General features: G+C 41.4%; 1 protein-coding gene across 6 annotated transcripts in view; it reads right to left on the bottom strand.

Moving 5' to 3' along the window:
* LOC112105868 (ras-specific guanine nucleotide-releasing factor RalGPS1) overlaps positions 1 to 21744 on the bottom strand; it is a 294309-nt gene that overhangs the window by 52877 nt on the left and 219688 nt on the right. For 5 of the 6 annotated variants that reach the window (XM_026655681.1, XM_026655680.1, XM_029912319.1 and 2 more), the window contains 2 exons: positions 19782 to 19933; positions 4883 to 4937 (listed from right to left, as the gene is read on the bottom strand). In XM_026655681.1, coding sequence (XP_026511466.1) covers positions 4883 to 4937; positions 19782 to 19933 — 207 coding nt within the window. The remainder of the gene's footprint in view (positions 1 to 4882; positions 4938 to 19781; positions 19934 to 21744) is intronic. The other variant, XM_029912322.1, reaches the window with a different exon arrangement.

Below are 21744 nucleotides of genomic sequence, written 5' to 3'. Positions count from 1 at the left end.
AATCAAGATTATAGAATCATAGAATATCAGAGTTGGAAGGGACCTCAGGAGGTCATCTAGTCCAACCCCCTGCTCAAAGCAGGACCAATTCCCAACTAAATCATCCCAGCCAGGGCTTTGTCAAGCCGGGCCTTAAAAACCTCCAAGGAAGGAGATTCCACCACCTCCCTAGGTAAAGCATTCCAGTGCTTCACCACCCTCCTAGTGGTATAGTGTTTCCTAATATCCAACCTAGACCTCCCCCACTGCAACTTGAGACCATTGCTCCTTGTTCTGTCATCTGCCACCACTGAGAACAGCCGAGCTCCATCCTCTTTGGAACCCCCCCTCAGGTAGTTGAAAGCAGCTATCAAATCCACCCTCATTCTTCTCTTCTGGAGACTAAACAATCCCAGTTCCCTCAGCCTCTCCTCATAAGTCATGTGCTCCAGACCCCTAATCATTTTTGTTGCCCTCCGCTGGACTCTTTCCAATATTTCCACATCCTTCTTGTAGTGTGGGGCCCAAAACAAAATAAACAAAATAAACAAAAAAAAGTTATTAATGCCAAGGCATTGAATTCACTGGCCCTCCTTGAAGAAGTAATGACAACAATGTAATGACAACTGACAAGAAAAGACAACAAAGTCATAGCCATTAGTTCAAAGGGCTGTTGCATCAATTGTCCCTGTACTAAGTTGAGCTCCCAGCTGGCTGCAGGAGCTTTAATTGAAAGATGTAATTCTGATCATGTTTTAGTTACTCCTGAGGGCATTCTGTGCCAAAAAATTAAAAATTCTGCACCAAAAATAAAAATTCTGCACACAATATTTTAAAATTCTGCAAATTTTATTTGTCAAATAAATGTGGAGGCTCCAGCATGGCACTGGGGAGCACAGGACACTGGCTGCACAGAGGTGGGAGATCACTGTCCAGCCCCCCCATTCCTCCACACATGGACTCAGCGGTGAGGCTGAACTCAATCATGACACAGTGCAAGGTCCGGGCCTGCCCCAGAAACACCCCAGGGCCCTGACCCTCCATGCCAGGTACACCAGGTGTGGGCAGGCAGGCTCAGCAAGGCAGGATCCAAGTGTGGAAGGGCTTAGTTTGGGGGGACAGGTGTGGGGCAATCTGTGTGCGGGCAGCTCAGCAGAGGATCCGGATGCACAGGGGATTGTTGGGGGGTTCTGGGTGCAATGGTAATGGAAGTCTGCAGGGGAGTCCAGGTGAAAGTGGTTGGGACTCAGTCGGGGACGGGGAAGTGGGGGGTTCGTCTGAGTGTGGTGGGGATAGAGCTCAGCAGGGAGGGCTGGATGTGGGGAGGGCTGGGGGGGCAGATGCTGAGAGAGTGGGGCTCAGTGGTGTGGGGATCCAGGCGCAGATGGTTGGGGCTTGGTGGGGTGGAGATCCGGGTGCAGGTGGCTCGTTGGGGTGGTCCAGGTGTAGGGGGAGTGGGGCTCATTGAGGGGGGTGTTCTGAGTGCAGAGGGGTGAGACTTGATGAGAGAGTCTGAGTATGAGGGGGGGTCTGGATGCATGGGAGTTGGGCAGATGTGGGAGGAGCTCCCTGTACAGGGATCCTTGCCCCTGCAGCTGAGGAGTGATGGGTGCAGGAAACGGGGGGAGGGAGTTTGCAGAGTTTCCTTTAGCTGGGGGAGAAATCTGGGGGTGGATCTGACCCAGCCCCAGATGCCGTGCAGGGGAAAAGGAAGTCCCATCCTTCACAGCCCAGCTGGGACTAGCAACTGAGCCTGGAGCAGGGTAGGAGCCACCAGCCATGTCTTCCCCAGTCCCACCCCCGCCGGAGGGTCATACTGCTGGAGGGTTGCATGACCGCTCTCATCTTCCTTTTGCTTCCCTGTCAGAAAGTCATTTTTCTGCGGGGAAGCAAAAAAATCTGAAGGGGACATAAATTCTGTGTATGTGCAGTGGCATAGAATTCCCCCAGGAGTAATTTAGTGAATCAAAAGGGATAGGAGGGTAAAAACTAACTTTTCCTCATAGATAAGTGGAGGGCTCTTACTGCAGTTACAAGTAAGATACCAACAAAGTTCCAAAAGTGCCTAAGGAAATTAGGCATCTAACACCCTTAGGCTAGTTTTAGTGAATCTACCAAGTAAGTAGCTAAGACAGGTTTTGACTGACATTGATTCTGAAGTGAGACCGTGTTCAACATACACACCTTTTAAAACACAGCAGATCTTTTCTGGACCACAAGAGGATCTTGACTAGTTGATCCAGATCCCAAGTTTTTAAAGCTTACTATTAAGTTCCAGACTGCCAGTTTAAACTTCTGAGCCTTGAAAACTTATTAATCATTGCATTACTAAGTCTCTGGAAATAGGTAACCTCCACAGAGGGCATTTTTCAGGAGAAAAAGCATTTGATAAGCAAACAAGGAAGAGGACTCAAGCCCCATCCATTTTGAATTTTCTGGTTACCTAAGCCAGGAAAGGAAAAAGAATGGGTGCACATAAAATGGTATGTCCACTTGAATTAGAACAATTTATCTTCCATATCCTGCTCTCCCACTGCCTCAGATAGAAAAAGTACAATTTTTTGTTGCTTGAAGCAAATACGTTGATCTGCTGACTCCCCTCACTCTGGAAGATAAACTGAAGGGCACCGACTTTCAGTTCCCTCTCCCTGGCTCTGAACCAGGATGGAGGTGGCAGTCATGAAGGGCATTTGGCGAGTCATGGTTTTGCTAACGGCTAGCAATTCCAACTAATTGATGCTTCTCCTTTATTCACAAAGGGACCTTTTTTTCCATAACAAGAATGGAACTCTACTGTACAACTTTCCAACTGTTCAGGCAGGCACCACAGTGACCTTTAATTTTAGGCATTTCAGTCAAAGCATCCCCCATCAAGTTCCTAGCTTTGCTCCACCATCTCAGTGATTGAAAGACATAAGCCATACTTATGAAGGTCTCATACACGTTCTCAGTGTCCATGAAGAATCTAAGCCCCTTTCCTGGGATCGGACAAGAGAAAATGTCCTCAAAAAGAGGTTACATCAAATAGGGTCCAAAAAAGCTTGCTCTTTGGTCAGGACAGAGGGAAGCGTCAAAAGGATGTGGAATTTGGTGATGAATGCAGGATGAAAAATTCTATGTGGTAGCCATGATGCTCAGGCACAAACCCATTTGTCCTGGATAGTTCCAGCCCAAACCTGCAGCAAACTTTTCAACTTGCCCCCAATTGGGGAGAGAGTCTGATCCATCCAATTCTCATTATTTATTGGGAGAGGGACTGGAGATAACCTGCTTTCTTCTGGATTCTTGAGATAAGGGCCACGAGAAGTACTCTTTTCCTTTGGAGACAAGAAAGGATTAGGTTCTGATGTTTTGCTAGAATCTTTAAGTTTTTTGCCCTTGAGGAAGAAATGTGTCTCTTCCTTGGGCCAGAGGAAGCTTACTCAGATCCATGGCTTCTTTCACCACTGTATCTAAGGCTTCCCCATATAATTTTTGGCCATCAAAGGGAACTTGAATCAAATGGACACTCAATATGATACCCACATCTCAGGACCTTACTCTTCCTGGCAAGAGTGGAGCAAAGTAGGAAGAGCAGAAAGAAAACTTTGTGATATCACAAGCTGCATCACATATAGGAATGGGTTATATGCAAGTTCCAGATCCTCTTCTTTCTGACTTTGTTCTGTTTAAATATCAATATAGATGACTTGAGCACTTCAGGGAATCTCTAAATGATGCTGTATGCTATAGCTGCATGCAGGGTAGCCAAGGAGTAGTCTGCTTCTCTGAAGAGACTGTTCTAGCCTCTCATCCACTGGATGCTTAGGGGCTCCTTCCATGGAAATAACAGATTTTATAGGAAGAGATGGTATTGAAGAGTTCACCTTTGGTACAAAGCACAACTTAAATCTCTCTCCATAAGGAATTTATACAATCTGAACTGCTTCTACAAGACAAAGGCAGAACACTGGGAAGGGATACAGTTCCTGGCTATAAACAAAGTCCTTAGGCCAAAATTTCTATCCATGTCTCCATGCATAGACGTGGGCATGGTTACCCCAGTCAGTTTCCAGATTGATGGGTTCCCTGAATATGAGAGAGAGAATTATAATCCATGTTACCAAGCAGACTGTTTGGTGAATACGTAGTGGGCTCAGTACACTTTATTCATGGTTCAACTTAATAGCTTACAGGAAAACGTTAGGTTTCCAATTTTTACTATTTTCAACTGTAATTATTTAACACCTCATCTCACTCTTGAATACTTGGGGGGTTGGATTACAGTGGTCAATGACACCTGGATAGTGTTATATACTATGGTAATGAGCATGATATAAAAGTCTACATTACATAGGATAGGTAGTGATAGCTGGGATTGCTTCAGGATTTCCCCGAGTTGCAGACGGAGGAGTAATCAGGAGATGGAGGGGGGAATAGGAGAGAGCAGGCAGCAGAGGAAGGAGCAGCCAGAACAGCAGGACTTTGGTGGGAATTCAGGGAGCCAGGAATACAAGAGATACAGAGAGGAGGTCTGAGGGATAGTGAACATGTTGAAACAGGAGAGGCACATGGTGTTGAGGATATTGAACAGGAAATGCTGGTATTCATGAAAAGGAAATCTGTCAGGGGTTTGGTGGTGGTCCAGTTAATTCAGGAGACAAAGTTGAGCAATAAGCCAGTAAGGTGACAAAGCTCTCTGTTAGCTGATAACCAGAAGGTGCTGCCCCCTAAACTGGCTTGACAAGAACCAAAGGGTACACTGTACTCTAGAAGCAATGGCTGTTACCCAGTTTATTACATAATTGAGTTCTGCACACCACTAACATTACACTTCATTTGCAAGGAGTTGAGTGATAGGTTTAAACTAGTGAGGTCTGAATGGAGTTGGAGATATAGGTTTAGATGTAGCAGTTTTTCTTACCTTTCAAATGCTGGCCATGAAGTCTCTTCACTAAGTTCTGAACCATCACTGCTACCTAAAACCAGAAGGCATAATACTTTGAAACCAACTATTTTATTCCTCAGTTTGTACCATCTGTAGTCTAATTGTTCCAATTGTGACATTTTTTCCTTAGAATTTCTATGAGAGTGATTAGGCAGAAATAAATCTATAACAAACGCTACATAGAAGGTGCTCACTTTAGGAATGACTTAAGAGTTATAGATAAAAAATGTAGGAGATATGGATTTGGTAGGAGACTGGTTCTATGTATCTGCAATATCCAAAGGCTAAAGGGGAGAAGTGTTCTCAAAATTAATGCAACAATCCCAAATTTTCATCTGTCTAATTTCATGCCCAACCTGATGAGCATTTAAAAGGACCTGCTTCTTTAGGTGCCATCACAACACAAAACGTGATAATTCACTGTCATGATGAACAGATGCAGCTTCGTTACATACAGGAGTAGACTGGAACTTAATCCACTAGCTCCAGACTAACTTCACTGAGAGTCTCCAATATCTTAAAAGCCAATGCTGGTTCAGAAACCCTTAATTAACTTTTTTAAGTTAACTGAATTTAACCCAGAGCCGGCACTAGGCATAAGCAGACTAAGCAATTGCATAGGGCCCCAAGTAGCTTAAGGGGGCTCCGTATTAATTATTAGTATGTGTTCTGTGTGATCAGGGGGAAATATTTCTGCATAAGGCCCCCCAATGGGCTAGCACCAGCAATGATTTAACTGATATGCTTATTAAAATCATAGAAATATAGGGCTGGAAGGGACCTGAAGAGATCATCTAGTTTATCCCCTACCCCCATGCTCAGGTAGGATTAAGTATACCTAGATTTAGGCAAACAATTAGGTTTAATTGTTTAAAAAATAATTGTTTCAGGAAAGTGAGGTGTATGGTCAGACTATTAGTGCATCTGTTTTGCTCCACAGAACATATGGGATGGAGATGACAGATTCTGTAAAGACTAATATATAAATGTGACCATATGGAGGTGTTGTTGGCAGCTCCATAGTACTGAGATCTGCAGTTACAATGGTGACTAAATCCCATAGTCAGGTCTGAAAATTAGATATATGATCAGAAAACTTATGCCAGTTTCTCCTATGGTTAATTTTCTGGTTATCACTTCTGGAATCTGAAGTCATTTCAAATGACCTCCTTTTGAAATGTGCACCTACTCAATTTTTTTTCTCAGATCTCTCTAACTTACAAATTCCTTGGCCTTAACAGCTGAAACTAAGTATATGTACAAAAAATTCAGTATAAAAGGAAGTTTAAAAAATAAAAATAAAGTTATTTACATTACTTATAACTGCTTCTATTTACATCAAGAGATACCCTCTTGTCATTAATCTCTCTGGTACTTATAATGGCCCCCATTACCATAGTATCTGAGCGCCACACAATCTTTAATATATTTATCCTCAGAACACCCCTCTCTGAGGTGGGGCAAGCGCTACTGTCCCCATTTTACAGATGGGGAACTAAGGCACAGAGATAACAATAAAGGATTTGAACCCAGCTCTCCATAGTCCTAGGCCACTGCCCTAACCACTAGATTATCCTTCCTCTCTACTGGCTACAGCACAGCATTTAAGAATTGAAGCATTTAAAATTGTAAATTCAAACTTCAGTTGCTTCACTGTCTGCAATATAAGGCCCCTCTTCCCTGCTAGACTCTCTTTCTTGCTCTTTAACCTTCAGATGAGCCCTGCTTCCTGGCTCCAGCTACCAGACTTGCTATCACCCAATCATAAGAATGGCCTTACTGGGTCAGACCAAAGGTCCATCTAGCCCAGTATCCTGTCTTTCGACAGTGGCCAATGCCAGGTGCCGCAGAGGGAATGAACAGATAATCATCAAGTGATCCATTCCCTGTCGCTCATTCCCAGCTTCTGGCAAACAGAAGCTAGGGACACCAGACCTGCCCATCCTGGCTAATAGCCATTGATGGACCTATCCTCCATGAATTTATCTAGTTCTTTTTTGAACCCTGTTATAGTCTTGGTCTTCACAACATCCTCTGGCAAAGAGTTCCACAGGTTGACTAGCTCCAGCCTCCAAAAAATCCCTGCTCCTCAGCTCCATCCCCATTCTACAATAGCCTCTAGCCAGTCCATCACACTGACTTCCTTAATGCTATCCAAGTCCACAACTTCCCTCCTCTGCCTACTGTTGACTTGCTATATACTATAACAGCAGGGGAGTCCCAGCTCTGAGAATGATTTTGGGGTAAGTTTTTTAAAATCTTAGTAGGGAGGTAGCATTGGCCTTGAGGGTCATGGAAGGAGCCAGGGTGAAGGGCAGCTTAGAGCTGAGCTGGAGAGCAAGGTTGTCTGTGGCTTCAAGGCTGGAAAAATCAGTGAGGAACAGGGATGCCTTTATGGATACAGCATGGTTGTGTGGACGCAGAACTGGAGACCTGCAAGGTTACATCTGTAGTATGCAAGGTCTTAGAAAATTTTTTGAAAGAGAAAGTAGTTAAGGACATTGAGGTCAATGGTAATTGGGACAAAATGCAACATGGTTTCACAAAAGGTAGATCGTGCCAAACCAACCTGATCTCGTTCTTTGAGAAGGTAACTGATTTTTTAGACAAAGGAAATGCAGTGGATCTAATTTACCTCGATTTCAGTAAGGCATTTGATACGGTTCCACATGGGGAATTATTAGCTAAATTGGAAAAGATGGGGATCAATATGAAAATTGAAAGGTGGATAAGGAACTGGTTAAAGGGGAAACTACAACGGGTCATACTGAAAGGTGAACTGTCAGGCTGGAAGGAGGTTACTAGTGGAGTTCCTCAGGGATCGGTTTTGGGACCAATCTTATTTAATCTTTTTATTACTGACCTTGGCACAAAAAGTGGGAATGTGCTAAGAAAGTTTGCGGATGACACAAAGCTGGGAGGTATTGCTAATACAGAGAAGGACCGGGATATCATACAGGAAGATCTGGATGACCTTGTAAACTGGAGTAATAGTAATAGGATGAAATTTAATAGTGAAAAGTGCAAGGTCATGCATTTAGGGATTCATAACAAGAATTTTGGTTGTAAATTGGGGACACATCAGTTGGAAGTAACAGAGGAGGACGACGACCTCGGAGTATTGGTTGATCACAGGATGACTATGAGCCGCCAATGTGATATGGCCGTTAAAAAAGCGAATGCGGTCCTGGGATGCATCAGGCGAGGTATTTCCAGTAGAGATAAGGAGATGTTAGTACCGTTATACAAGGCACGGGTGAGACCTCATCTGGAATATTGTGTACAGTTCTGGTTTCCCATGTTTAAGAAGGATGAATTCAAACTGGAACAGGTACAGAGAAGGGCTACTAGGATGATCCGAGGAATGGAAAACCTGTCTTATGAAAGGAGACTCAAAGAGCTTGGCTTGGTTAGCCTAACTAAAAGGCGGCTGAGGGGAGATATGATTGCTCTTTATAAATATATCAGAGGGATAAATATCAGGGAGGGAGAGGAATTATTTAAGCTTAGTACCAATGTGGACACAAGAACAAATGGATATAAACTGGACATTAGGAAGTTTAGACTTGAAATTAGATGAAGGTTTCTAACCATTAGAGGAGTGAAGTTCTGGAACAGCCTTCCAAGGGGAGTAGTGGGGGCAAAAGACATATCTGGCTTCAAGACTAAGCTTGATAAGTTTATGGAGGGGATGGTATGATGGGATAGCCTAATTTTGGCAATTAATTGATCTTTGATTATTAGCAGGTAAATATGCCCAATGGTCTGTGATGGGATGTTAGATAGGGTGAGATCTGAGTCACTACAGAGAATTCTTTCCTGGGTGCTGGCTGGTGAGTCTTGCCCACATGCTCAGGGTTTAACTGATCGCCGTATTTGGGGTCGGGAAGGAATTTTCCTCCAGGGCAGATTGGCAGAGGCCCTGGAGGTTTTTCGCCTTCCTCTAAAGCGTGGGGCACGGGTCACTTGCTGGAGGATTCTCTGCACCTTGAGGTCTTTAAACCACGATTTGAGGACTTCAATAACTCAGGCATAGGTTAGGGGTTTGTTACAGGAGTGGGTGGGTGAGATTCTGTGGCCTGCGTTGTGCAGGAGGTCAGACTAGATGATCATAATGGTCCCTTCTGACCTTAAAGTCTATGAGACTACAGAATGGGGCTGGGACCAGGGCATGGGGTTACTCGGAAAAACTTTTCACACCCAGCAGACATAGCTTTAAACTTAAGGTCCAGCTTTTTCCCCTTGACTTCAAAGGATTTCATGTGAACCAATTAGGGCTTGGAGACAATGAAACTCTTCAAGCCCTGACTAGAGAAGGCTCTCTTCATTGGATACATAAAGTCTGAGAGAAAGCAATCTCTACTTCCCTATCTGTAGAGCCCTCCTCCTTGGCCAATCCAAACCCTAAGCTGAGGGGTCCCGTTTTTCAAAGGGACACTATTAAGGGCCCAAAAGCAAGCTATTCTGCTGGTTAGGAAAGATAGAAAAAGTGGCAAAAGACCACCTTGGCTTAACCACGAGATCTTGCATGATCTAAAAAATAAAAAGGAGTCATATAAAAAATGGAAACTAGGACAGATTACAAAGGATGAATATAGGCAAACAACACAGGAATGCAGGGGCAAGATTAGAAAGGCAAAGGCACAAAATGAGCTCAAACTAGCTACGGGAATAAAGGGAAACAAGAAGACTTTTTATCAATACATTAGAAGCAAGAGGAAGACCAAAGACAGGGTAGGCCCACTGCTTAGTGAAGAGGGAGAAACAGTAACAGGAAACTTGGAAATGGCAGAGATGCTTAATGACTTCTTTGTTTCGGTCTTCACCGAGAAGTCTGAAGGAATGCCTAACATAGTGAATGCTAATGGGAAGGGGGTAGGTTTAGCAGATAAAATAAAAAAAGAACAAGTTAAAAATCACTTAGAAAAGTTAGATGCTTGCAAGTCACCAGGGCCTGATGAAATGCATCCTAGAATACTCAAGGAGCTAATAGAGGAGGTATCTGAGCCTCTAGCTATTATCTTTGGAAAATCATGGGAGACGGGAGAGATTCCAGAAGACTGGAAAAGGGCAAATATAGTGCCCATCTATAAAAAGGGAAATAAAAACAACCCAGGAAACTACAGACCAGTTAGTTTAACTTCTGTGCCAGGGAAGATAATGGAGCAAGTAATTAAGGAAATCATCTGCAAACACTTGGAAGGTGGTAAAGTGATAGGGAACAGCCAGCATGGATTTGTAAAGAACAATCTGATAGCTTTCTTTGATAGGATAACGAGTCTTGTGGATAAGGGAGAAGCTGTGGATGTGGTATACCTAGACTTTAGTAAGGCATTTGATATGGTCTCGCATGATATTCTTATCGATAAACTAGGCAAATACAATTTAGATGGGGCTACTATAAGGTGGGTGCATAACTGGCTGGATAATCGTACTCAGAGAGTTGTTATTAATGGTTCCCAATCCTGCTGGAAAGGCATAACGAGTGGGGTTCTGTTTTGGGACCGGCTCTGTTCAATATCTTCATTAACAACTTAGATATTGGCATAGAAAGTACGCTTATTAAGTTTGCGGATAATACCAAACTGGGAGGGATTGCAACTGCTTTGGAGGACAGGGTCATAATTCAAAATGATCTGGACAAATTGGAGAAATGGTCTGAGTTAAACAGGATGAAGTTTAACAAAGACAAATGCAAAGTGCTCCACTTAGGAAGAAAAAATCAGTTTCACACATACAGAATGGGAAGAGACTGTCTAGGAAGGAGTACGGCAGAAAGGGATCTAGGGGTTATAGTGGACCACAAGCTAAATATGAGTCAACAGTGTGATGCTGTTGCAAAAAAAGCAAACATGATTCTGGGATGTATTAACAGGTGTGTTGTGAGCAAGACACGAGAAGTCATTCTTCCGCTCTACTCTGCTCTGGTTAGGCCTCAGCTGGAGTATTGTGTCCAGTTCTGGGCACTGCATTTCAAGAAAGATGTGGAGAAATTGGAAAGGGGCCAGAGAAGAGCAACAAGAATGATTAAAGGTCTTGAGAACATGACCTATGAAGGAAGACTGAAAGAATTGGGTTTGTTTAGTTTGGAAAAGAGAAGACCGAGAGGGGACATGATAGCAGTTTTCAGGTATCTAAAAGGGTGTCATAAGGAAGAGGGAGAAAACTTGTTCACCTTAGCCTCTGAGGATAGAACAAGAAGCAATGGGCTTAAACTGCAGCAAGGGAGGTGTAGGTTGGACATTAGGAAAAAGTTCCTAACTGTCAGGGTGGTTAAACACTGGAATAAATTGCCTAGGGAGGTTGTGGAATCTCCATCTCTGGAGATATTTAAGAGTAGGTTAGATAAATGTCTATCAGGGATGGTCTAGACAATATTTGGTCCTGTCATGCGGGCAGGGGACTGGACTCGATGACCTCTCGAGGTCCCTTCCAGTCCTAGAATCTATGAATCCTACAGCCACAATTCCAAGCCCCAGATTTGCTACCAAACAGATTTCAGCCAGCTTGGTCTCAGCTACCCTGATTTGTCCCTAAAAGAAGCTTTGACCTGGCTTATAACCAACACTATGGGAAATGAGTAGGAAGCTGTGGATTGGACCACAGAGTGTACAGAGCAGCCAGGAAAAAGGAGAAATGCATGAGAAGGTGCCTATCTAATGAAGTCATTAATTCTTAACTCCACTAGGTAGATGTAAAAGTCCACAAAAAGGAGACATCAGGATCAAGGGGTAAATACTGAATCTGTGGAGCTCCTAAACATTTGCTACTTCTACTAGCAAGCTAATTTCTAGCATTGCCATTTCAGTGAGCTTAATGCTTTTATGAGTTGAAAATTTTAAGTATTCAACTGCTTAAACAGCTACAGTAGAAGCTAGTTTGTTTGTAAAAACAGAACTAGATTCAAAATCTTTATTTTAAAACTAGGAAATTCTCATACAAAAAACTTTGTTTAAAAGTAAGGTATTAATGAATTTAAGACACTGACAAACATACAAATTCATCACTAAGATATGTACATCTTGGAATATAAAAATATATGATTAATTACATATATGCCAAGAATTCATAAATATATTTTGTACATCACAGTTAAATTGTTACTGTAAAATGGACTTTGAGATAGAAAAGTTACTCACTGTAGTTCTGTGAGAGTACCACCTTTGAATATTATTTATACTTGCTCAAGGAACTCTGTAGACTGAGCACCTGAATGCCTTTTTAACCACCAAAGAGTCAATGCTGAACTAACACAGTATTAGACTTAGGGCAGATCTACACGGGAAAGGTTACATCGGTGCAGCTGCGCTGCTGTAGCGCATCTGGTGAAGACGCTCTTTACTAATGGGAGAGTGCTCTCCCATTGGCATAATTACTCCACCTCCACAAGAGGCGGAAGCTATGTCTGCAAGGGAGCATCTCCCACCGACATAGCATCAGTGTGGACAGTGTTTAGGTCACTGTAACTTGCATCGCTCAGGGGGGTCTCTTTTTCACACTCCTGAGTGACACAAGTTAGATTGATTTACGCAGTAGTGTAGACCTGCCCTTAGTTGACTGGGCCTAAAGAACTTCCCTTGTCAACTAAGATTTCAGGGGGCTCTCCCACTCTTCAACAGCCCAGGCAATGCTTATGATGTATGAGCACCCTTGGCTTTCTTTTTAAACTGAATAGTTAAGTTACTCACAACAAAAATAATCCCCAAAAATGCAGAAAAACAAGAAGTGATGATGATGAGGGAAGTATTTAGGGCATTGAGCGAATTCAAGCTTGTGTGTACCTTCAGCAGACAAAAGGGACTCTCCCTTTCATACCCTTGGAATTCTGAACAAGCAGAGAGGGAGTAAAGGGGAGGGGTAATGGTCACAACAGTCATTGCTCTCTAGAATTTTTTGGAAGCACATGGCACAAGAACCTTGATATCACAAGTGGGAATATGCAGAAGCCACCTCAAAGTAATAAAAAATATTGTCCTTAAATATTTGATAGTAAGGGTCATAGAATAGGCATATAAATAATATTTCCTTACCTTAAGGTTCAGGGGGATTTTTAATAATAAAAATTGGAATTAAAAAAAAAAAATCAGCCTATATGTGGAGGGAGCACACTGTATCATTCTTCAATAATCCCCTTAGGACAGTGGTGCCCAAACTACGGCCCACCAGAGCATTTCATAAGGCCAGTCGTCTGCTTCAACACAATATACTAATGGCTGTTAACATTTTGTCATCATGTTTACATCATTTTAGTTTACAAAAGTGTGTAAAGAGACAATACTGAACATAGAAACAACTTATCTAAATACATATGAAACAAGCTGAACTTAAAATATAAGTCAATAGAGGTGACTTTAAATCTTATTAAAATATGTAAAATCCACAGGATTCCAAAGAACTGCATGCAGTCCTTCAGAGCTGGCAGGGATGTGTGGCACAAAACACAGGGCTCTTGAGGGAGGAAAGAATAAAAGAAAAGGGAAAAGAGTGTACAGGGGAGGGGGAAAAACATCCTACAGTTTCCAAGAGGGGTTTGGACAACCCTCTGTTATCCACTTTTCTCACTCTCACTATTTTTGTTTCCAGTGGGAAAACAATTTTCTTTTTAAGCTTTTTTAAATGTTGTTTTGCCTACTACTGAACACAATTCAGTGCTTTAAAGATGCAAAGTGCTATAATGTCACATATACAACATGCAGAATCTTAAAAAAAACCCAACGAAATAAAAGGCTTCACAAAATAAGACTCTCTCTGGGGTAGAAAATATATTACTAAAGATTTCATTGCGGCTCCCTAAGGCTTGTCCTTTAAGCATTGTACATTTATGCTCCTTAGTGGATGGAAACAAAAGTCTACTTAGCTTAGTTTATTTGTTTAAGGACATTGGAGTGTGAGCTTATTTCTTCTTATTTTGTTTCCCCACCAAACTTCCCTTCTTTGGGTATTTCTAACTTTTATTCTGCATCTTTTCCTCTTTTGTTTGATATGTTTCATTGCAATTTCTTTATTTGGGGTGGTGTGGCCATGTATTTTGTATAATTTAAACTGAACTTTTAATTACAGGTTAAATCAGGTCTTTCCAGGCCCAATTGTAGGAGATATAAAAAGTGTTTTAAAATACCATGTTTTTAATTCAGAGGCAAGTCTAACGTTGATGGGAATCTAAATTTGTGCATTTTACACTTGATTCTGGGCCCCTTAGTGTATAAGTTACATCAATACAGAGTCTTTTAGTCTCATACTAATTTACCAATGTATAAATTACACCCATTACACAACACTTCTGAATTTGGCCCTATAATTTCTTACAATAGAATACTGAGGTGCTTTTCAGTGTCCACCCCATAGGACATAAGAGTTCTTAGAGCTGCTTTTTATAATGCATCTTCTCTGCACTTTTTGCTTAGCCTAGACCACTGGGAAGTTTTGGCTGATATAAACAGGATATTCCAGCTCTAAATAGTTCATATATGAAAGTAATGTTTCATCTAACTTATTCAGTTAGACTCAAGATCAGTTTGTGAACTCTGGTATCCAACTATCATGGATTGCTCCAGCATCAGATAAAAGGTTATCAGTTTCTTAGTATTCAAAATAAACGTGTAAGCAATTAGATGTTGCAGTGGCTTGTACAAAACTGAGGGGCAGTGACTCCTTGTATAACAACAAGTACAAACAGCTCCATGAGGAAGTATCCACACAATTCCAATGGCCAAAACTTTCTTGAAGACTCTGTCATAGACACATGCCAAGAGTGATCTGTATAGACAATATTTTAAGAAGGTGTTTTGTTCGCAGATCAGTACACATGCATTCAGTATCATGCATTTTTCTAAGCACTAGCCTTTCCTTGAAACCAAATTCTATCATGATGCCTACAGTTAGTTACTAAATAATAACGTATAGGCAGGTAGCCAGCAGAAATTTTTGGTATAATTAATATCTCATATTTATATATTAAAGACTCATGCCATCAAATTGTACATTTAACTAGTCTATATAACTACATGTGCCTGTCACTGTTACCCCTAAACCTCCCTCTCGTTTGTTATCCTTACTTGTCTTGTCTTATCTTTGGAACTGACCCTACAATTGGAGCTGTGCAGATAGAGGGGAGGAGGGAGGCTAGTGGAGCACCCACAGGGACACACATTTCAAAGAACCTCCGTTAATGCATGAGGTGAGTAACGTTCTCTTCTTCTTTGAGTGATGTCCCTGTGGGTGCTCCACTTTAGGTGACTTCACAGCAGTGCCCTCTGGTGGAAGGAGGGAGCTTTGGAGTGGAAGTCATAGCGGATGTGTAGAGGGGCGGACTCACCCCTGTGGCGCCTCCTGCTGGTCTCTTCTGGGAATTAGCTCTTCCAGCGTCCTGGAGCACCCCCTGCAGGCCGGTGATCCGTCTGTACTCTGGCCCCCGTGTCTCTCCCGGACCCCGGTGCCCTTTTATCTAGGGTGCTGCCCCCTGGCAGTACACCCCTCAGTACTAGGGTCTCCCCTCCCCGGGGAACCCCCACACACTATCCCTACCTCACCTCAGAATAAGGTCACTGCCAGTCACCAACTAGCCCCCGCTCCCTGGGGCAGACTGCAGTATAGGCCACTCATCACAGGTAAGGTTGGGTTTGGACCTGCTGCCTTGGCCTACCCATGGACTGCCCTCTGCAATCCTCAGTACCCCTTGGCCTCCTACTAGGCCACAGCCTGGGGCTATCCAGGCTGGAGCTCCCCAGCTCCTCAGCCTTTCCCCAGCCCCGCTCCACCCAGGTACTCTGTCTTAGCTCCCTGCAGCCAGGCCCTTCTCTCTCTGAGTGCAGAGAGAGACTTCTGAGCTCCTGGCTCCCAGCCTTTTTATACAGGCCAGCTGTGGCCTGATTGGGGCATAGCCCAGCTGTGGCTACTTCCCCAGAAAACCAACCTCCTCTCCCCGCTCAAAAAAAATAAAATGCCCAAAAATCGAGAAAAAAAGCATAAGCAGGAAATATTTATCTCAGATCTGCACTCCTTTTCACCCTGCTCAAAAGGAGCTCAGCTACAAAACTGAAACTCACTTTAACTTATTAAACTTTATATAGCTAGCCAAGTTTTCTTTAAATACCCTAAATACACTATTTTACTCTATCAACTCAACTGGAAACCTCACTTCACCCATTCAATACTTCCTGTAAAATACCATCTTCTTAAATTCTTCTTTTGTGTGTCCTCAATATTTGGTCTTTCCAATGGCCTCAAATGGATCCTTCTGGCAAAATTTTATAACTATTGTTAGCTTCTTCAAATACTTCATCTGAAAAATCTTTAAACATCCTTGCATCTATGCAACATACTGTGCTTGATACTAGTCAACATCCCATTAGCTTTTTTTACTGCTAATAACTACTAGGCTCAGAATTTAAATTTGACTTGTGCAGGCTTTTAAAAAAATGGGCTTCTGTACTTATTTGCTACTTTGTAATGCAGAAAGAAGGCCTGAAAGGTTTTCAACCTTCGAAATATCAGGAATGGCAAGTTTGGTGTTCACTGATTTGGCTGGATAACCTCAGAGATCTCAGGGTTGTTTACTGTGAGCTCTAATACCTTGACTGAAAGTATGAGGGTGCTGAATCTTTAATATAGGCTTTCTATATCCAGATGTTCATCATATAAGTTAAGTGAGTATTAATAAAAACAAAACAAACCCGACAGTTTAAAAAAAAATATTCAGACTAAAATTTCCTCCCTTTTTTGACTCCTATGATGTCATCATTATTCTAGTGCTCCAATCACCATAGACCATCTCTAGCCTAGAGGGCACTTGAATTTTTAACCTAAAACACAAGTGGAAAGAGATCTCTTTCTCAGGAAAAACATTTCAGCCTTCTTTAGATATCATGAAGAAAAAAAGGACAAGCCCAATTTTTCTTTGGGGATCCTCTTTGTTAGGCCAGATCCTCAGTTGCTGTAAACTTAAACAGCTCTGCTGAAGTTAGGGATGGAGCCAATTTACCCCGCTGAGTCTGTTATTAAAATCAGAACTTTTCCCTACAATATTTTAAATAAATTCAGGACTACTTAAATTTTACTTATCTTGCACACTGTTTATACTCAAGGGCATCATTTTACAGAGATTTACCTTGGGTCAAATTCATAATTTATGTAACTCCATTGACTAACAGCAGCAATAAATTTGGTCCATCATATTTCATATTCTACTTAAGTTTATAAGACCGCTATATCACTAAGTTCTAACACTACCTATTCTGGCATCTGTAAATTTTAATGCATATATTTGACAGCTTTGTCAAAATCATTAATAAAAGTGCACCAGTCCAATGCAAGTATCCTATGGGATAAGGCTACTCACCAACTTCTCAAAGACCAAGCTCCCAAAGTGATTCAGCTCTATCCTATCACAAGGCCACCATAATGGGTTTTAGAATTTTTTTTTTAGTTGGAACACCAATTAAATTACAGACGGTTGCCTAACAAAACAAAAAAAAAAATCTAGAATAAAGAGTACCAACATCAAGAAGACAGAGAATGTCAACCAGTAGTATACATCTACTGCTCCCAATACTACTGTCAAAATGAGAAGGACAATGTGTTATACTGTCCATGAGAGATAAAACATACACACAACACATTGGATAGTGACTGTATGCCCTGGATTTGTAGTAACAACCTAAAAATGAAACTTGTGTATTCACAGCCCTCAGTTATTTCCTCAATTTATGCCCTTGCCATAAGCTCAGTTAACTTATATGTAGCTTTATGCAATACCAAGCATGAGACCGAGGTTTAGGAGAAAAGAAAGCCATTTATTTGCATGTTCAGAGGTGACTATCTTCCTGTTCCTAGGCCCCAGATTTGATTTCCCAAAGCAGTTTGCTTCTGACTTAGAAGGATTCCAAACACCTGAACAGTGTACTCCAGGGGGCCGCATCACACAGCAGTTCTGTGGAGTTCTCTCCTACTGGATAGGGTCCCAAAAATAGAAAGCCAATGTATGTACTGTAACCTATCTACACACACCACTTATTTATAAAAATATAATCTCATTTGGAATCCAAGTATTTCAGGAGTGTGACTTAATAGGAAAATTCATAAAAATGTTGATACTACGATACATATTTTTATTTCAACTTAAACCTGAAAAGACACTGTTCTTATAAAGAGACGCTTTCTTGAATTAGTTCATTTGAAGTTAAATATCTTTCTCTTACCCTGTAGCATTACAGCTTCTGCCACTGTAAGGATAAGGACTGGAGTTATACTTGAGAAACTGGAACACATTGGAGTAAAGACTGTTGTCTTTGTTTAAGGCAGGAATATACAGACACTAATGATTCTAAAATTTTTACCACTTTCCTCCAGGAGGAAAGGTCAGAGGAATTAGTCTGAAATTAGAAATGGATTTGGGCCCAAAAGAATTTCTGCAAGACTGGATGGACTATAAACATATTATAGTATTGTTTGAATTTTAATGGACAAAAGCTATGTTTCTTATTGACTGGTTGAACCATTTGGATTTCACACTCAAGCATAGACTCCCAGAGGTACACATCTAGGACTTCACCCCTAAAAAACCCCCCTGCAAAACACATCAGTGACCACCCACTATAGTAAATGCGTGAGTGGGCAAGTGGACCAAACAGACAAATAAATATAACAGAAGTCACACAGGGGAAAGGAGCAGAAAGAGACAGAGGAAAGTGAACATTTTAAATTTCTCAAAATGTGCCAGCTCCCTTTCAACAGCAACAGAAGTGCCAGTGATTTTTAATGCAACCTTTATTTTATAAGCTAAATTGAGAATTACATAGCTAAAACTTAATCCTGAGAGATGCTGAACAACTGTAACTCCTGAAGTCGTCAATGAAGGTCAGCTGAACATAGATGCTGGGGCATAAAATGCTACTTAAAAGGGTAGCCTGGCTCCCGGATAGTAGGAGGAGGGAAAAAGAGTCTAAGGATTAGTCTTCACTACAGTGCTACATCGGTGCAGCTGCATTGGTGCTCGTGTGGACAGCGCTTAGGTCGATGTAACTTGCATCGCTCAGGGGGATGCCTTTTTCACACACCTGAGAGACGTAAGTTGCATCGACTTAAGCGGTAGTGTAGACAAGCCCTAAATGATGCAGGAAAGTTTAGAAACAAAAATTGGTAGAAAATTTTAACAAGCAACTGTCTCCTCTTATTTTGAATATATTTATTGTTTTTAATCTTTTTTTTTATCACTACATATCCTACTAGGAGCTATTTCTCCCAGTAGAAGGATAAAACAAACTCCCTTATCCACCAAAATTGTTTTCAAAACCTGGAATTCAAAATAATGAGCAATACTCTATTAAGCTATAAGACACACAATTAACAGACAAGTTTCTCATGTAGTTTAATGGGTGAAGCCTGCACCAATAATTTACTAATGCACACTCAGTATGTGCTTATCTGAAACATGTGAAGATTACCACCTTCTCCAGTAAGAAAACTTACTAGATAGAGGTTCTCTTTTCTACAATTTAAATTTGTGTTGTTAATTCAGTATTACATTTTAAATAATGATCAGTGCCAAAAGGCAAAAAGTTTTAATTTGGCATGATTTGAACAAAGGATTTGCTTGGAAAAATATCTGGAAAGAAAGTGGTAAAACAATTATTGTTTGGATGCATCACTGAATAGGTTTAAAAACAATCATCTAATAATCTCTCAGCTCTAGTTCAGGTCATGCCATTTATTCGGCCACTTTTCACACACAGTCCCCCCGCCCCCACTGCACATTCCTGCCTACCTTTGTTCTAAAACGCTATTACGATTTTATAATAGTCCTGCTGGTACACACCTTCAAGTCAACTGTACTAAAACACATTTTTACTAGCACAGCTACATTTTAAAAATGTCTCACCTATTGAAATTCCACTCGAAAGGGTGGAGCTCTCTGCTTGCCCTCTGGATGGGGCATGAGGTTCCATGACACTGTCGTCCAATAGGTGTCTTGGTCCTGCGTTGGGGAATGTTGCACTTTTAAACTCTGCTGTATTCATTTTGTGTATGAAACTGGAACAAATGAGGATACAAATATTTTTAATACATTTCAACAGCCACTGTTTCAAGGTATTAAAGAATAATACGTAGTTTGCTGTGCACCCCTTGATAATTTAATTGGGTCATTGACAAAACTCTAGTGGTATAACTCGCATGGGTTATTAGTACCAAAACTGCACAATGCCCCGGAGGACCGAGGGATGACTGTTGCTTGAAATAACATTTATCTGAATGAAAATGAAAGTGCTCTAATTTAATTATAAGAACTTTGAAAATTAACTGTATTTTATATGCTAGGGACAAAACGAGGTCACGTTAGCCTCATACTTGCACAGATAAACGTCATGTTTTTATTGTAGTTTATAAAGCTTTCACATGAAAGAGATGAATTAGAGAATAATCTCTAGAACGTGCTCCTTGAGGTGACAAGGGAACTGAGGAGACACTGACATAGTTTTTGGGTATATTTTCAAAAGAAGGGTAAGGAGGGTTGCTCAGCCATGGAACAGATTTAATTATAGGTTAAAAGGAAGTTGACTATCTGCCTCAGCAAAAGGTAAGTGGCATGTGAGATATAAAGCTGGTCTAGAAGTTTTTCTGCATGGGTTTTTAAGAGTAGTCAATATGAAAGAGCAAATAAAAACTCCATGATTTTTATTGGACTTTCAATATTTTTTTTTTTTAAATCAAATGCTTCATGAAGGAAGAATGAATCTGCTTCTCTAAAAGAATGATGTAAACAGACCAAAGGCCAGAGTGTCAACGATGCAATTGGACCATATCTAGCTCAGAGTGGAGCAGAAGGGGGTAATAGCACATTGGAATGTCAAAACTCAATAGGTATCTTGGTGGAAAATGCCTCTATTAAAAAAAAAATATCCAAATGTTTTAATTAGAGACTGACTAGAGACTATAGTAAAGGGTACACTGGGAAACAGAAGTCAAAACTGAGAAACTTTATGCTGACATGGGACAAGTGTTACTGATTAATGGTCTGCAGTGCCAGGGGAACTCCTTCATGAACAATAGTCAATCACAGCTCATCAGAGCATTGGGGAGAGCAAACCAACACCAGTTGATTCTGACAGCTAGAACTTCTGAGTTCCTGCCAGCTCTTCCCACAGATGCAAGAGCCAGTGTGTAGGAATCCATTGAGACTGGTATTCTCACTGTAGTGTAGAATTCCTTACCTGTATAACTATTGTTCTCTAAAAGTAACATTCTACACAGAGCTCCATATTTTAAGTTCATGTGGAATTCAGAACTGCCTAAGGATACAGAAAAGTACAGATCCTGTCCCATACAACTCTACACAGAAGTCTTGAGCTATAATGGGTACACGAACACATAGTAGCTAACTTCTCATTATAAGCTCTGTTAGAGCTACTGCCATGAATCTCAGAAGCTAACAGGACAAATCTCAGCTCTTCAAGAACTATGAATACACAAAAGGAGCGTTCGAAGAAAAAATGAAATTAGCAGTTTATCATTTCTCTGTAGGTAAACATTGTTATTGCTAGAGACTACTGAGCTAGAAGAAGTTCTGAAACCAGTCAATCATTTGGGATAAATTTCCAGTGCAGTGCACAGAGATTTGGCTCTGTGACTCGAGTTGCCATTAATGTGAGTCTTGGAGATACAGTGCTGTGTACCAATATTTGGTAAAGTATATATATAATAAAGTCTACGTGGTTCCTTTAGAGCAGGGGTAGGCAACCTATGGCACGCGTGCCGAAGGCGGCACGCGAGCTGATTTTCAGTGGCACTCACACTGCCCGGGTCCTGGCCACCGGTCCAGGGGGCTCTGCATTTTAATTTAATTT

This window comes from Terrapene carolina, unplaced genomic scaffold (genome assembly GCF_002925995.2).
Source record: "Terrapene carolina triunguis isolate 2854851 unplaced genomic scaffold, T_m_triunguis-2.0 Scaffold210, whole genome shotgun sequence".
In the NCBI taxonomy this organism is placed as follows: Eukaryota; Metazoa; Chordata; order Testudines; family Emydidae; genus Terrapene; species Terrapene triunguis.
The sequence above is the reverse complement of the archived record's forward strand: the minus strand, read 5'-3'. Positions and strand labels throughout refer to the sequence as shown.